Source organism: Silene latifolia, chromosome 3 (assembly GCF_048544455.1).
Source record: "Silene latifolia isolate original U9 population chromosome 3, ASM4854445v1, whole genome shotgun sequence".
Classification (NCBI taxonomy): Eukaryota; Viridiplantae; Streptophyta; class Magnoliopsida; order Caryophyllales; family Caryophyllaceae; genus Silene; species Silene latifolia.
In genome coordinates, this window is record NC_133528.1 from 33,409,901 (window position 1) to 33,426,949 (window position 17,049).

The 17,049-nt window shown below is 39.0% G+C and overlaps 1 protein-coding gene across 1 annotated transcript; it reads left to right on the forward strand.

Annotated features, from left to right (window-relative positions):
- Positions 1–5,513: 5,513 nt before the first annotated feature.
- On the forward strand, positions 5,514–7,190 carry LOC141648931 (uncharacterized). The gene has a single exon (XM_074457637.1). It carries the CDS (start codon positions 5,514–5,516, stop codon positions 7,188–7,190), a length of 1,677 nt encoding a protein of 558 aa, XP_074313738.1.
- Positions 7,191–17,049: the final 9,859 nt, after the last annotated feature.

The window sequence follows — 17,049 nt, forward strand, 5'->3', positions numbered from 1 at the left end:
GGATTGAGGCAAGATGGAGGGATTTGGGGGTGTGGGAACATGCTAGGTTAGTTTATGGTGGGATGTTAGGCATTGTGGGAGCATCGAAACAAGGTTATTTTTGACCAAAGGGAGGTTGATCCGGGGGGAGTTATCAAGCGAGCTTTAGATGTTATAAAGGAGATGGATGGAGGGGGATGGGGGATTGAGGGAATCTGGGCAGGTGGGAGATGAGGAGGGGAGTATGTGCGGAGGAAAGGATAGGAGGAGCCACAGGACGGATACGTAAAGGTTAACGTCGACGCGGGGGTTAAGGAGGAAAACGGGGTGAGCTTAGGGGTGGTATGCCGGGATGGTGAAGGTCGGGTTCTGTGGGGCGTGTCGTGTATGCAGAAGCAGGTTTGGGAACCGCAAGTAGCTGAGGCGGTGGCTGTTCTCGAAGAAGTTAAGGAAGCGTGGAGGAGAGGGCATTCCATGGTCGTGATCGAGAGTGACTGTCTACAAGTTATCGAGGCTCTCAGAAGGAAGGCCAAAGGAATAAGCGTTTTGTCGCTAGTCATAGATGATATTTGCGCTACTAGTAGCTCTTTTATTTCTATTTTATGGTCTTATACTTGTCGTGTTAACAATAGTGTAGCTCATGCGCTTGCTCATTTGTATCCTAGGATCGTTGGTAGTGTTGAATGGTCGGATGACTTACCACCGATTGTAAACAATGTTGTTTCTTTTGATTTATCGTTAATGCAGTAAAACCTTCGGGTTTTCCCCTCAAAAAAAAAAGAGTCATTTTTCTTTTGAAGTTTAATAGTGTAATAATTAAAGTATTACGGAAAGGATAAAGATAATTAATGATAAATCATGAAATTTAATGGTGTAGCAAACTTTAATTTTCTCTTAATTTTTTTGAATTATGGTGTAGCACTTGCCACATCAAAGGTGTACCTGGGTCTAACCCTGCATGGAATCATGTTTTCTCAAGAATCAATCACTAGGATGCAGGGCTATTTGCTTTTGTGCACGTCTATGGCATGCACTTTTTATTCTCTTTCTACGTCCTTGTGGTGTAAGTGTATCTTGTTTTTGCCTTCTTGGACATCATGAAGACGGTCACCTGGTTGGTCACCTGGTTGTTCGTGAAATGATAGTGATGGACAAAGAGGGGCATATCAATCTCACGGCTACGAGCCAGTTTCAGCTTTAATTTGGCTTAGTTACTGTTTTTGTTGCTTAGATTGCATAGGATTAGTACTCTTGACATTACAAGTCATGAGTATCTTATGTAATCGACTCGTTGTAGGAACGCTTTAACTATCTATCCAATTGTCAAAAAAAAAAAAAAAAAAAAAAAAAAAAAAAAAAAGTTTGTGAGTCATAGAAATATTTGTGAGATTACGAGTGTGTATTTATTTATAATTGGTGTGGGTTCAATTTTATAAAGAGATAATAAAATTGTTGTAAGAGTGCAATTTATTATTATCGTCTTATTCTTATCACATAATATTTTTCATTACGGTTCCGTATAAAATACACTCTGATTCGCTACATAACACGTATCAATATGAAGATGCCCACCTTGATCCCTCAATCCAAAGCTTCCCTGACAGCCTTAGCTTCAGCTTGAAGAGGGGAGGAAGCCATCATCCTAGAGCTGCAACAAGAGGTGACAGCACCATGGAAACCAATAACATACAACCCAGCCCCCGCTTTTCGATCCATTCTCCAAGGAGCATCACATTTGATCCGACACTTATTCCAGCATCCTGCAGAACCAACAATCCAGTAGTTTGAGGAATTCTTCAAACTAGTCACAATCTCCAAATTCATGTAATTGCTCCTTATGGTTAATAACTGATAACATAGTGTCTTAATGTCTTCCTTAATCTGGGAGATCCTTTCATAAGGCAACGGAATGTGATTTCTGAAGAGAAGACTATTTCATTCCTTGAACATCATATTCTCCAGAGTGCGGCCACCAGCGCAAATATAAGGAAGAGGTGCTCAGGGCATTTCAAGAAATAGGTAATCCAGTTGATAAACCAAACTCTAACATCAATGTTAATTCAAAATGGATAGTAAAACCAAGAGGACAACCAAACTATGATCTTTTGGCATATTCACATTCTTTAAATAAGTGATTGAGAGTCTCTGCACTACCTTCATTAGAGTAGCGTAGGGAGCGCAGAGGAGACCAATTCAGATTACTCTTTCGAAATTAAATGAAGATTTCCATTTGCTCTAAATTGGCAGATTCCAAAGTTTATTCTTACAAAAAAACTGCACACAACAGGAGAGACGGTGCTGTTAAAAATTGTTGTAACATACTTTCAGCCAAACACATACAGGCGATATACAGCAGCATTAGTTCGACAGGTGATGGTTTAATTCTAATAACTAGGCAACATTGTTAAACATATATTAATAGTACTCCAATCTGATTAAGTCATTAAGTAGATACTATACTGCCTTATTACTGCCGGCATATATTTCTAAAGAAGCTACATCAACACCACACAGCTATAGAAAGAAGGAGCTACAGGCCACAGCTGACTCATCAGTTGCTATATCATAATTTGAACCCAAGAAGCTAATCCTTGAGCACAATGTCCTAAATTCACGGGTATATCAGATTCGGTGCAAATGTTAAATTCCCAAAAACGAGCTTGTTTCTCAGCGCATCTCTTTGCCTCTTTGGCACTGCACATAAAAATTCACTCTGTATTACCTATTACGCAATCAAAGTGAAGCACCGATACAACTGATTATTAAAGATGCATGTTAAAGATGACTTGAGTTTGTTCGCAAGAAAAGAAATATAGAAAGACCGTGGCGCAAGGGATAAGATAAAGGGTGTTGGCCCTTAGGTCCCATGATTTGAGGCCTATGCACACTGAACTCCTCCTTAGGGAAATATGACTTGAAAATAGATCCACTCTTCGGCAGTGCTAGAAATTTCTTGGTGGTTAAAGCCGTTTCTGTTTCTATCCTATTTCAAATTGTGACACATTCCATTCGAAAACAGTGATTCAAGTCACGGGTTTGACTCAAATATCATGTTTCCAGCATGGGTACATGTCTTATCGATGACCTTGGCTTTGTTGAGCGGAAACTCATAGATATAGCCAAGCTTCAAAATGCCACTGTGTCATATTCATCTCTGACTGTCTCTGCGTCAAGCATCAGACATTCGAGAGTTATATTAGCCAGGCATAGAAATAGAAGAACATCTAACTTGTCAAGCTAACATAACTCGTGCGTGTAGAAGAAAAGGCACTGTAAGGGCTATGTGATATAGATCAATACTTTCACAGTGCTAAAAGTATCACAGATTCACGTCCTTTCACACCGTGATACAGTCCATCCTAGATGTACGATCACATGATTTGAAATTTACAAATAATATAGCAAGATTTCACGTTGTATATTGTCGAATTAAGTACAGACTGATAAAGAATGATATTACATCACTAGATCAAAATGACCTCATCCGGTAATCCAGAACATTTCCACAACATTAATCTATGATATACTCAGGATCCCTTCATGTATCAGCTTTCAAGCGCTTCATTGCCCTCGTGAGCCAAATTGCTATGGACTATTATTTTTATTACGCTTGAACATTCATACTACAGAAAACGGAGCATATTCAAAGTCGTATGCATATGAAACACAATTCCCAGTTATCTAATGGGATTAGACATGGTTCAACCGAAGAAATATTATTTTAAAGGCCGCCTTATTAACTTCCTAGATCAAGTGCTGCATAATTTCAAACTATGAAAATTCACTTGACCCCAAACTTAAAGCAAATATAAAGGCAGCTAACTTGGGGGGTTTTAGTTAAATTACCCAGTAATTCAAACTTTCGTTTTCGTTGAAGTTGGCCTCATCCTTAACATGCATATCCCATTTCTTTTCAGCTTTATCCAACTCTTGTTTTTCCAACAGCTTCCTCCTACTCGCTTCAACACTCTGACATAAAATCGCGGTTCTATACCCATTAATACTGCCATACATAATTCCCACGACTACTACTCTATCATGAAACAGTGGTCCTCCATAACACCCATATTTCACCATCATACCATTTATTTGGACAATCAGTATTTTCAGGTCTAAACCTTTTTAACTTTTTTATAACTTGCGATACCCCGATTAGTAGAACTTTATTTATCACAAGTTTCTTTACTCAATTTATACATTATCGTCTACATCCATTTCCTCGACGAGTAAGACTGCTAGGTCAACTCGGGGAAATTTTTGTAGACGATCACACATTCACTGAAATCGTCATCAATTGTTAATTTCCTTGCTCTAATACACAACCCATCATTACTAATTGCACCAATGTAAACAAGTTCCGATTAAATGAGACTTTGATGTGAATACGAATCACCTCGATGAAATAATTCTCGAAACAAGCGACCAAGGCAACCCGGCTCACCAAGCATGGATCGGTTCAAATCATAATCGGGAAAAATGCATGATCACCCGCCAATGGAGCCGTGTGGAGCAAGGTCCAACCTCGAAAATGGGCTAGTCCAAGGGCATTGAATAAAGCTCACCTAGTTTTTGTCATAGCCTAGTTTTCTACAAAGTCATAGCCTAGTTTTTGTCATAGCCTAGTTTTCTACAAAGTCTTGCCTAGTTTTTGTCTTAGTCTTACCTAGTTCTCCTACATAGCCTAGAACTCACCACAAGGCATTAAAGGCTAGCCTTGGTGCCCAAGGAATTTCGGCCTATATAAAGGCTTGTAGTCCTCATTTGTTGATCATCGAATTTGAAGAAAAAAACTTGAGAGTAATCTCTAAAACTTGTCTTATCTTCTTGTGTTGTTACACGAGTGGTTTGGCTTAAGAGGTCGAAACGCGATTTCGCACCTTGCTTGAACGAGGGACGTGATCCTAAGTTTAAGTCGAATTGTTTGATGAGTATCAAACAATTCACCCATTGGCGTAGCTATAGGTCTAGCTACGACAAATATCCTTTCCTTTTTATTCAAAACTCACTACGAATATACGGATTGATCGGGTTGCACCTAGTGCATTCGGATCCTTCGTCTATTTGCTAGTACAAGTCAAGACTTCCGCTTGCGATTCACATCAATTGTGGTATCAGAGCTTCGGCTCTTGATTTCCACTAATCAAGACGATCCAAGGATCTTGATTTCTTCGCAAAAAAAAAAAAAAAAAAAAAAAAAAAAAAAAAAAAAAGTTACTGTTCACGTACTGTTCACGGTACTATTCATCAAAAAAAAAAAAATATGGATCCCAACAATCCTAATATCCTTCAAAATCTTATAGAAGCACTACAAAACCTTTCGGAAATTGGCATGAACGGAACACCACGTCGAGGAGAACAAAGTCGAGAAGAATTCAAAGTAAGTGAACTACCCGAGTTTGTGGGAGGCACGGATCCCGAGGATTACCTCGAATGGGAGAGGAAGATTGAACGGATGTTCGAGTTCAAAGACCTGGATGACGAAAAGTGTTGCAAGTACGCCATTCTACGACTAAGTCGTGGAGCCTCCTTATGGTATGAAGGCTTTAAGGCAAAAAGCGTGCCGGGTAGGAAAGGAAAAGATATCTTCTTGGGAATCTCTCAAAAGGAAACTACGCAAGAGATACGTCCCAGCCACGTATAGGCTCACGACATATCGCAAGATTGCCGAATTAACTCAAGAGAGGAGCAGTGTCTCAGATTACATAAATGAGTTTGAAAATCTTACTTTGATGGGAGGAATAGAGGAAAGTGAAGACTTGAAGATGGCTCGATTCCTTCGTGGACTAAATCGTAACATAGCCAATTCAGTTGAATTACAATCTTACGCTGACTTCGATTCCTTGTGTAATCTATGTCTCAAGGTAGAAGCCCGAGGAAGGCCAAGCTCACCCCAACTCATGGTGAGGGTGGTCGAAAGCGGAGGAGCGAAGGACACTCGGGGAAGCCCGAGTAGTCGTACGGTTGAGACTACACCTAAGAAGATTTCACCCCCGAGTCCGCTCCCAAGATACCCGTTCCTAAAGAGACCAGTTTATCTAGAGTACGTTGTTTCAAATGCCAAGGGTTTGGACATTTTTAACGCATGCCCAAATAAGAGAAACATTGCCCTAAGGGAAGCTATTGCCGTTCGAGATGAGTTGTATGAGGAAGAAGAACGATTGGGCGATGTGTTCAACTTCGAAGAAAGGGAAGAAGAGGAGAACGATAGAGATGTCGAAACTTATGACGCTCCTAACTATGATTGTGCCTTAGTTCTTCGTGCTTTGCAGACTCAATCCACACCAATTGAGGCGGAACAAAGGAACCAGATTTTTCACACCAAATGTCAGGTGAAGGACAAGTGGTGTAGCCTAATCATCGATGGAGGGAGTTGTACCAACGTTGCTTCTACAAAGATGGTGGACAAGTTGGGATTGGATACCATACCTCATCCCAAACCATATGTGTTACATTGGCTTGATGACGGGAACAAGGTGAAGGTCACCAAACAAGTCAAAGTGGCGTTAACAATGGGCTCCTATGACGACAATATCTTGTGTGACGTAGTGCCAATGGATGCATGCCACGTACTCTTGGGGCGTCCATGGCAATTTGATCGCAATGTCATACACCGCGGCCGAAGCAACGAATATGAATTGGTCGACAAGGGTAAGAAGCTTGTCCTAAGACCGATGGCACCTAGTGCTATCCGTTCTTTGGGCACCCCACAGAGGAAGACCGCAAGCATGACCATGTTTGCAAGTGAGCAAGAAATTGGTGAAGTCTTAAAGGAAGGTGGTTGTGTCTATCTTATGGTGGTCAACGAGGCACCAAAATTTGAGATCAAGGATGCCCAGCTAGCAGCGCTCTTAAAGGAATTCGAGGACGTTTTCCTTGAAGATTTACCACCGGGATTGCCGCCTATCCGCGGGATCGAGCATCAAATCGATCTCATTCCTGGAGCTGCGTTACCTAACAAGGCGCCCTATCGATGCAACCCAACAGAGACCAAGGAGTTGCAACGCCAAATCGAAGAGCTAATGGAACGAGGCTATGTTCGTGAAAGCATGAGTCCATGTGCCGTTCCTACTCTTCTTGTCCCGAAAAAGGATGGGAGTTGGCGGATGTGCATCGATAGTCGAGCCGTGAACAACATAACTATCAAGTACCGTTTCCTGATTCCAAGACTTGATGACATTTGGATGAGTTGCATGGCTCGAGATCTTTTCTAAGATCGACCGAGGAGTGGCTATCATCGATACGAATGCGGGAAGGTGACGAATGGAAAACCGCGTTCAAGACCAAACATGGGTTGTACGAATGGTATCATGCCGTTCGGGTTAACCAACGCTCCGAGTACTTTCATGCGGCTCATGAACGAGGTACTCAAACCATTCTTGGGAAAATTTGTGGTTGTTTATTTGGATGATATCTTGGTTTACAGTCAAAGCAAAGAAGATCACTTCAAACACCTTCGCGAAGTGTTCGAAACTCTCCGAGGACAAAAGCTATATGGAAAGAAGGAGAAATGTTCATTCCTGGTCGAGAGTGTCATATTTCTCGGCTATGTGGTTTCCAAAGATGGAGTTTCAGTGGACCAATCAAAGATCGAGGCCATTAAGTCATGGCCTACGCCTAAGTCCGTCACCGAGGTTCGGTCTTTCCAAGGACTTGCTTCATTCTACCGCAGATTCATAAAAGATTTCAGCACCATCACAAGTCCCATCACCGAGTGTTTAAAAAAGGGAACATTTGTATGGACCGAGGCTGCTCAAAGGGCTTTCGAGACGATTATCCAACGGCTCGTGAAGCACCGTACTAGCACTTCCCGATTTTACTCAACCCTTCGAGGTAGAGTGTGATGCGAGCGGTGTTGGAATTGGAGCTGTGTTGGTCCAAGGAAAGCGACCCATTGCTTATTTTTCCGAAAAGCTAAGTGGAGCTCGACTCAAATATTGCACATATGACAAGGAGTTCTACGCCATAGTGAGAGCACTCAACCATTGGAGCCACTATCTTCGCCCAAATCACTTCATTCTACATTCAGACCATGAATCCTTAAAATACATCAATGGGCGCAGAAGTTTGAGCTTAAGACATGCCAAATGGGTTGAATTTCTTCAATCCTTTCATTTCTCTTGGAAATATAAGGATGGCAAAAGCAATGTGGTGGCCGACGCTCTTTCCCGACGCTACTCTTTACTAAACGTGCTTGATGTTCGCTTTGCTTGGATTCGAGACCTTGAAAGATTACTATGAAACCGATCCCGACTTTGGTGAAATGTTTAGGATGAGCCAAACAGGACCCCGAGGCGAGTTCATAATTCAAGATGGATTTCTTTTCAAGGGAAATCAGTTGTGTGTACCCAAGCATCAAGTCCGGGAGTTATTGATACGAGAAGCTCATGGGGGAGGACTTGGTGGGCATTTTGGTGTCACTAAGACTATGGAGGTCCTTAAAGAGCATGTCTATTGGCCTCGAATGCTGAAGGACGTGCAAGATGTGATTCGTAAGTGTGTCACTTGTCACGTTGCAAAGAGTACCTTCAAGCCAGGGGAGTACACGCCCTTACCGATTCCTAACAGGCCATGGGAAGACGTGTCCATGGATTTTATTGTTGCTCTACCACGAACCCAAAGGGGTAAGGACGCAATCATGGTCGTAGTTGATCGATTTTCCAAGATGGCCCATTTTATTGCATGTCACAAGACAGATGACGCTAACAACGTAGCCGACTTATACTTTCGAGAAATACTCCGCCTTCATGGAGTCCCAAGGACGATAGTCTCCGATCGTGACTCAAGGTTCTTAAGCTATTTTTGGAACACTCTGTGGAAGAAGGTGGGTACCAAACTGTTATTTAGTACCTCACACCATCCTCAAACCGATGGTCAAACGGAAGTGACAAACCGCACTCTTGGGGTATTACTACGTGGCCTCGTGAACAAAACTCAGAAGGATTGGGATCTAAAACTCGCTCATGCCGAGTTCGCCTACAACAGGTCTCCATCATACGCAACGAAGCACTCTCCTTTTGAGATCGTGTATGGCGTAAATCCCTATCTACCACTCGATCTCATTCCCTTACCCGAGGGCGAGCTAGTACACAAAAGCGCGGAAGAAAAGGTAAAATCCATGATTAAACTACATGAGCAGGTTCGCTCCAGAATTGAGTCCGTCAATGAGGTATACAAGCAAAGAGCCAACAAAACCCGCCCACCAAGGGTTTTCAAGGAAGGAGATTTGGTTTGGGTGCATTTAAGGAAAGAACGATTCCCGTGCAAACGAAAGAACAAACTCATGCCGCGCGCGAAGGTCCTTACAAGGTGATTTGAAGTATGGAGACAATGCCTACAAGGTCGAATTCCCAGGGGACTACGGTGTCCACGCCACTTTCAATGTGGGTGACCTCTCTCCTTACATCGAGGATAATGGGATTGCGGAATTGAGGACAATTCCTTTCAAAGGAGGAGGGATTGATGTGAATACGAATCACCTCGATGAAATAATTCTCGAAACAAGCGACCAAGGCAACCCGGCTCACCAAGCATGGATCGGTTCAAATCATAATCGGGAAAAATGCATGATCACCCGCCAATGGAGCCGTGTGGAGCAAGGTCCAACCTCGAAAATGGGCTAGTCCAAGGGCATTGAATAAAGCTCACCTAGTTTTTGTCATAGCCTAGTTTTCTACAAAGTCATAGCCTAGTTTTTGTCATAGCCTAGTTTTCTACAAAGTCTTGCCTAGTTTTTGTCTTAGTCTTACCTAGTTCTCCTACATAGCCTAGAACTCACCACAAGGCATTAAAGGCTAGCCTTGGTGCCCAAGGAATTTCGGCCTATATAAAGGCTTGTAGTCCTCATTTGTTGATCATCGAATTTGAAGAAAAAAACTTGAGAGTAATCTCTAAAACTTGTCTTATCTTCTTGTGTTGTTACACGAGTGGTTTGGCTTAAGAGGTCGAAACGCGATTTCGCACCTTGCTTGAACGAGGGACGTGATCCTAAGTTTAAGTCGAATTGTTTGACGAGTATCAAACAATTCACCCATTGGCGTAGCTATAGGTCTAGCTACGACAAATATCCTTTCCCTTTTATTCAAAACTCACTACGAATATACGGATTGATCGGGTTGCACCTAGTGCATTCGGATCCTTCGTCTATTTGCTAGTACAAGTCAAGACTTCCGCTTGCGATTCACATCAGACTTGTGGACCACAAAGCTGGAGAAAATTTCCAACATTTTCTCCATTCTGATATTTCGATCAACCAGAGAAAGGGAATGAGTCTGGTGTATAGAGTATCACTCTCAAAATGATTTTGTAGGTTCATTGGGAATTGTCAATTTGAACTTGTGGAGTTGCGGCAGCAACGGACAGGAAAATTCTAATGAAGGAGTGTGTATAGATAGCACTGCAAGATATTCCATAAAAGAAGAAGATTGAGGGAAACGGACAGGAAAATTCCAATGAAGGCGCAAGCCCTCAAATACCACAAATAGCAGAAAGAGACGTAAAATTAAAATAAAACAAGAAGCTAAATTTTGAAGTACATTACTAGAATAAAGTGGAGCTCATACAGTAGAAAGAAAAAAGCTAAACAGAACATATATAATGCCTCAAGTTAACAGGATGACACCGTTTACCTGTGATTCAACATACGTCAATCCCAACGAGGCCAGCTGTGAAAGAAAGACATAATAGAAGATATTAAGTACCTAAAACTGACCATTGCTTGTGGGATAACACGGTGTAAGAGTTACCTATTCAAATCTTCTGGTTTAGCTTCAGTTGCAGTCAATTTGAGATGAATTAGGGTGTCGTGATTTGCTCGTGCGACAACCAGCTCCATAGAGTCATTAACCCTTTCCCATAACATCTCCAACAACTATTGCATTCAAGGGAAAAAAAAGCATTAGTCGCCACCACTGGAACACCAACATTAATCAATATAACGAATCGTAAAAACTAATAAAAGTGATAGATGGATAGACTGGTGAAAATAAAAACTTAACCAGAAACGCTTCGTGGAAAGGGAAAAATCAAAAATGGTGAAGTGTTGAAAAGAAAAAGAAAAGAAAAAAAACAAATGTATCTGAAACTTACCTCCAAGAAACTCTCTATTTTTTGGTTACCACATTGAATTATAACATCATCCTGACATAACCCTGAAGAATGAGCAGAGGAGCCCGATATAACCTACTTAGCATTACAACATCAAGAAACAAGCAATGAGGACACACAGTTCATGCTGCTAAACAAAGCACCTAAAAAGCAATTTACCGAATAATAAACTAGATGACTAATAACAGAAAGGCGTATAATCTGAGAAGTTTGACATACAACCGATCACAAAAGACACCAACAACACACAGTTGTTCATTTCTTCAAATGAAGAAGAAATGAAACCTAAATTATATAGACATATACATACATTGTATCATACAGTATAATACAAATCTTCTTCACTCAAATTTATCACTGATAAGTTAGTGGCACATCTAGGAAGAATGACCTTATTAGAACTGTAAAATGAAACTACCTTTTCAACAATAACTCCTTTACAAATGTTAGGAAATCGTTTTAAAACTCGCTCTATAATGCACAGGTCTGCTGCATATAGGTTGGTGGCTTCAAATCCCAGTGAAGGATGACAGCATTTCCTTTAAAACAAAAATATACAGTCACTACGGTAAAACCATAAGCTATTTGAAAACCTCTACTATCGTAGATAATATCAAATTTCAATAGGAAATCATACCCATGACTCTTGTAGTGTTCCCACCACTTGAGCACTATATTAATTGGCAGAAAGGGAGTAACGTGACTGAGGTCATAGTAAGTTACACCGATGACTTCTCCACAAAGATTGATGAGCGGACCTCCCTCATCACACTGGAAGAGAAAACATAAGACATCAAATGCTAGTCAATCAATCATATACAGGCTGCCCACATTTGACAAAAAGTAAAATGAACAAATTCCCACAGCATGCAGCCTTTTACGAATGATAATAATACGAGAATATGACAGTATAACAAAAATCTAGAGGTGGAGGCAATCAAGCAAACCACTAAATAAATTTTAACAAACGATGGTACGCATGATAATTTAACATTTACCAGTGTGGTGCTCAAAATCACAATGGATGTCACTGTATTTTATAGAACTCAAACTCAACACCAATACCAATCTTCAACTTGGTAGGCATTAAGAGTTCATGTGAATTGACATTCCTTCATTTTAACAAAAATAACGGGTAACCAAACGTCTTCATTTTCGCGATTCATGGAAAATTCCAAGTCCATGTTTTTCCAAAACCAGCCAAACAATCACTTTGATAGGAACACTCCATTAGAAAAAGCTAGACAGAACATATAGAAGTTTTACCCTATCGATAATACAAGTCGCAAGGCATAACTCTTTGCAGTCCAACTGACAACGATCCATACTGAAAAAATAAATAAATAAAGCAATTCTCAGTAACTTACAGTGGCTTTGGTACAATTAATATATTTGTTATATTGATTTCACTTTCAACTTAACAGTTGTGTGCAATATGGCAAAGATCGTTTAAAAAAGCGAAACTGAAAATTAACAAACACTGTATGTTAGTAAAAACATAAAAAGTAAACGTGATGAAAAATATTTACCTGAAGAAGCCAGGAGCAGCCATAACGTCATAAGGGCTTTCAGAATAGCGAGCAAATGCAACAACGGAATCACCTGGCATGAGCGTTCTTGAATGAGGGCGAACTTCAACTGGCTTCTCCTCAGTTTCAGACAAACTCAACGAATCATTGATGCGAGCTATCCTTCCAGCAGGAAGTGGCAAAGATGATTGGAATCTTAATACCAAGATATTATAATGGAAGTCATAAACAACAATTTCTCCTTTATATGATTTACCCTCGGCCACAACAACATGAACCTGCAGAATATATTGTGTATTAGCGCATTCAAAATCACATTGAACTTTATAGTACACCTAACGATGCTACAAGCTAAAAATTAATGGCATTAACTAAAATAAGAAAAAAGATGGTACGTTGTTTTCTCAAGGTCGTAAAATAATCTACACTTATTAATGTTTCTTGAATAGGCCAAATTTCGACTTGCACAGCAGTAGGTTTAGTTTACAGATAAGTGACTGTTAGTCTGTTCCAACGCTCAAATATCAGCGCAGTTCCCCAATTTGCCAAAAGGCCACACTTAGGGGATGTTTAGCCAAACATCGATTTCAACAAAGCGTTTTGTTGCAGAAAATTTCGATTCAACTGTTGCTGGACAATTTTGGGGGTGTTTGGCAATCAAATCTTAGAGGTGCTTATCGAAACATAAACATGTTAACCATGTTTACCCTCACTCTTTTATTCGGCATAATATTCTTAAGATTACCGTCTGTGTTGCCCGGACATCTCAAATTACCTCATGAAATAGTCAGCTTAATACTTTACAAAAACAAACCGAAAAGATGGCACTTCAACTTGAGATCAAATATATTTGCTCAAATTTTTTATAAAAGATAGAAAGCAAACCTTCAAATTATCTGCTAAGTTGTTTTCAACAATATACTCGCTGGTCGGACATCTAACCAGATTAGCTGAAGTGATGACGACAGAGTTATTATTGTTATCAACCTCTATAATTGTACCGCAACCTTGAGACAACTCTTCTTCACCTAGAATAAATAAAACACTATTATATATGGAGTCATAAGTTGAATTTTAGCAAAACTGATCCCTCCAGTCCTCTATATTTGTCATTCTCCAGAAATTAGTTCTATGCCAAAATGCTTGTCATTCAAGAAATTATATGCAAAATTTTGAATACATTTCCTTTCACACCCTTACAAAATTTCACCCTAAGATTGATTATACGGAGTATTATTAATTCCTAAGGCCTTTTTTTAGTCTACTTAACAAAATGACAAGCACTTAGACACTTATACTTAATCTAAGTTCAAAGCACTAGAATGACAAGAACTATGAATGAGAGGAAGTAATCATAAGAATAATAATAACAATGATAATGACTGTAATGACGATAATAATAGTAATTCTCAAACAAAGACGAAAGGAAATAACACACCAGAATAAGAAACGAGAGCAACGACAGATGGTGCTATTTTGAGTGCTGCTCTTTTGGTGTAGATGTCTAACTCGCTACTTCTGTAACTTTCAAACTTGGGCCGCTTTTCAATGAAATCGTCAAAATTATTAATATATCCATCAGCTGCAGGAATAATGTGTCCATGTAAATTTTACAGATGAACAAACAAGAGGATACGGCCTTAAAAAACATCGCAATGAAACACTTACGAGATTTACAATTGGAAACCAACTTCCGTTTCCAAGGGTTCTGACTATTAATGTTATAGGTCTGCATGTCTATAAAAACAATTTGATCACCAGAATCAGATGACAATTAAATCAAAATCTGTACAGTCTAACTAAAAAGGAAAGCACACACAATTACAAAAGCAATCTCTCAGTGCAGAAAAAAAATCCACAATATTCGTAGTGGTCGAGCTAGAATTTGAAGTTAGGAGGTTACAACTTACAACCTAAATCAATAATTTTAGGGTCTGAACCAGTAATGCAGTTTAGTTAATTAACCAGGAGAAAAAATCGGAAATTTTAGCTAAAACTTTCAAATTATCCATTACTCGTGGAGCAAGAACCCGACTCACCCTCGCTTTACCACTGATTACCGAGCACAACTATTCTAACAACATAACACGTTAGCTTAATTTGCGGAAGGATGCGAAACTTGATTAGTGAAGTGAAAACAGAGAATTGGTTAGTTTCAGTTGCTACTTGCTATGCAACTTCATTGTCACATTATCCGTAATTCACTCAGCAATTCAGTATAAAAGAGTTGCCTTTTGTAAATTCACAAGTTTTCATCAAGCTTTAATGTAATCAAATAACCGTCTCAATCACTTGTGTAACTTTGATTAAAATACCTCTCACGAACAATTAAAAGTACAAAGCAAAAAAAAAAAATTCCGGATAGAAGAAGTATCATACTGCAGATTTATCGATGACGATTTTGGATGTGAAATAAAAAGTATCCCCTGATTAATTTTCAATTTCGTTGTATATGCTCTTAATTGATGCGTTCGATTTACTAGGGTTTTGTGGTCTTCTGTCGTGCGGTTTCAATTCCTGTTACCGGTCTGGTTCGGGACCGGTTGTTTTCTGGTTTGGACCAGAACTAGTTTTAAACCCGTGCAAAAAATGCACGGGTCGTATAACAATTGCTATTATTAAATACATGCGCATAAAAACGAGCGTGATCAAATGTGCAATGTCGTGAAAATATAAATAGTTCACTATTGGAAATTCGACGTACATATAATTTCAGTTACTATTTACTAATCACTACCATACAATGGAAATTATGTACTACAAATGTATAAATAAATAATTTAAAACTTTATTAAATACTCAGAAATTTCATTGTAAACTACAATGGTTGTCATACTCGATGTACGCTTATTATTGTCGCAAATCAATAGCTCCAGGTAGACCTGTCAAAACTCGACCCGACCCGAAAACCCGACCCGAAAACCCGACCCGACCCGACCCGTTTTCTTAGGGTTACAAACCCGGTTTTTTCGACCCGCGACCCGTTTGACCCGAACCCGAAATGACCCGTTATTTTAGGGTCGAGACCCGACCCGAACGGGTCGACCCGTTGGGTCAAGGGAAAATCATGAATTTTATTAAAAATATTATTATTTATATATTATATTTGAAAATATAGTTAAAAAATTATTTTTTTATTACTTAAAATTAAAAATTCAACTAAAAAGTCAATTTTATATAACTTTTATAATATTTAATAATAAAATAATTATTAAAAAAACTTTATTTTAATAATTATATCAATAAAACTATTGTATATGATGAATATGACTAAAATAATAATTTTAAACATATTTTAATTTTTAAAAATATATTTTTTAAATTAAAAAAATCGTTTAAAAAAGGCGTTAAAAATTATTTCTTGACCCGTATTCTGACCCTAACCCGACCCGTGACCCGACCCGTATCTGACCCGACCCGTATTTGACCCGACCTGTATTCTGACCCGACCCGGGACCCGACCCGCCCGACCCGTTTGACAGGTCTAGCTCCAGGCCTTGTTTGTTTGTAACCCTGGAGATAGGCACATAAAAGTGTCCATGGCTGAAGACCGGTTTTGGAATATAAATGCTCACTTTAGGAAAGAACTGGCCATGACTTTTGCTTATTGTCATCGCAAAACAAATAGCGATAAGTGTAGTGCGGGCAATATGCAATCTATCACCGTCATGACTCCAGTTAAAACTATACACCTAACTACGCGAGTCCCTAAATCTATCACTATTAATATCAAATTTAATGCATTTAATACGGGTTATATGTACGAAAGATAAGTACCGAGTACAATAAGTTAATAAAATAAATTTGAAATTTGGAAAACGCTGAACCGTGAATACCTGTTAAAGTTTGACCTAGCCCAACCTGCCCAACCTGTCATTTTGAAGGTCACGTCCGATAAATCTTGACTTAGGACCCAATTAGGCCGAAATAATACCTTAATTTAGGCTGAAACACCAACGACTCCCCGGATCAAAGATAAATGTATCTTAAAGTGAATGTAAAACATATAAGTCACTAATATAATTTTTGAGAAGCTAATATTTATATAACCTAATTGATATAATAATTAAATATTAATAATAATACTTTAAATTATACAATTAAAAATTCAGTTTTTATGATAATCCTAAAAAATCAAATTAATAAGAGTACTGATTAATCAAACAATGCTAGAAAATAATAATTTTTTCACATATTACTCGGCGGTATATTTCTCTTAATTAATTAGAGTACCGACTAATCAAACAATTCCCGAAAATAAAATTCCCCAACCCCATATACCCAATGCGGTTATTATGAGATAATCAAAATAAGTATGTACTTATAAATGAAAATAAGAAAAACTTAATTTTATATTTGTTTCACTAAAAGAAACGTAAGCGATAAATCTGATTTAATTATTAATATTAGATTTAGTGCAATTTTTCTTTTAAAAAAA

What these genes read in the sequence shown, in the direction of transcription:
- LOC141648931 (XM_074457637.1), top strand. Translation starts at nt 5,514, where the DNA reads ATGAAGGCTTTAAGGCAAAAAGCGTGCCGGGTAGGAAAGGAAAAGATA.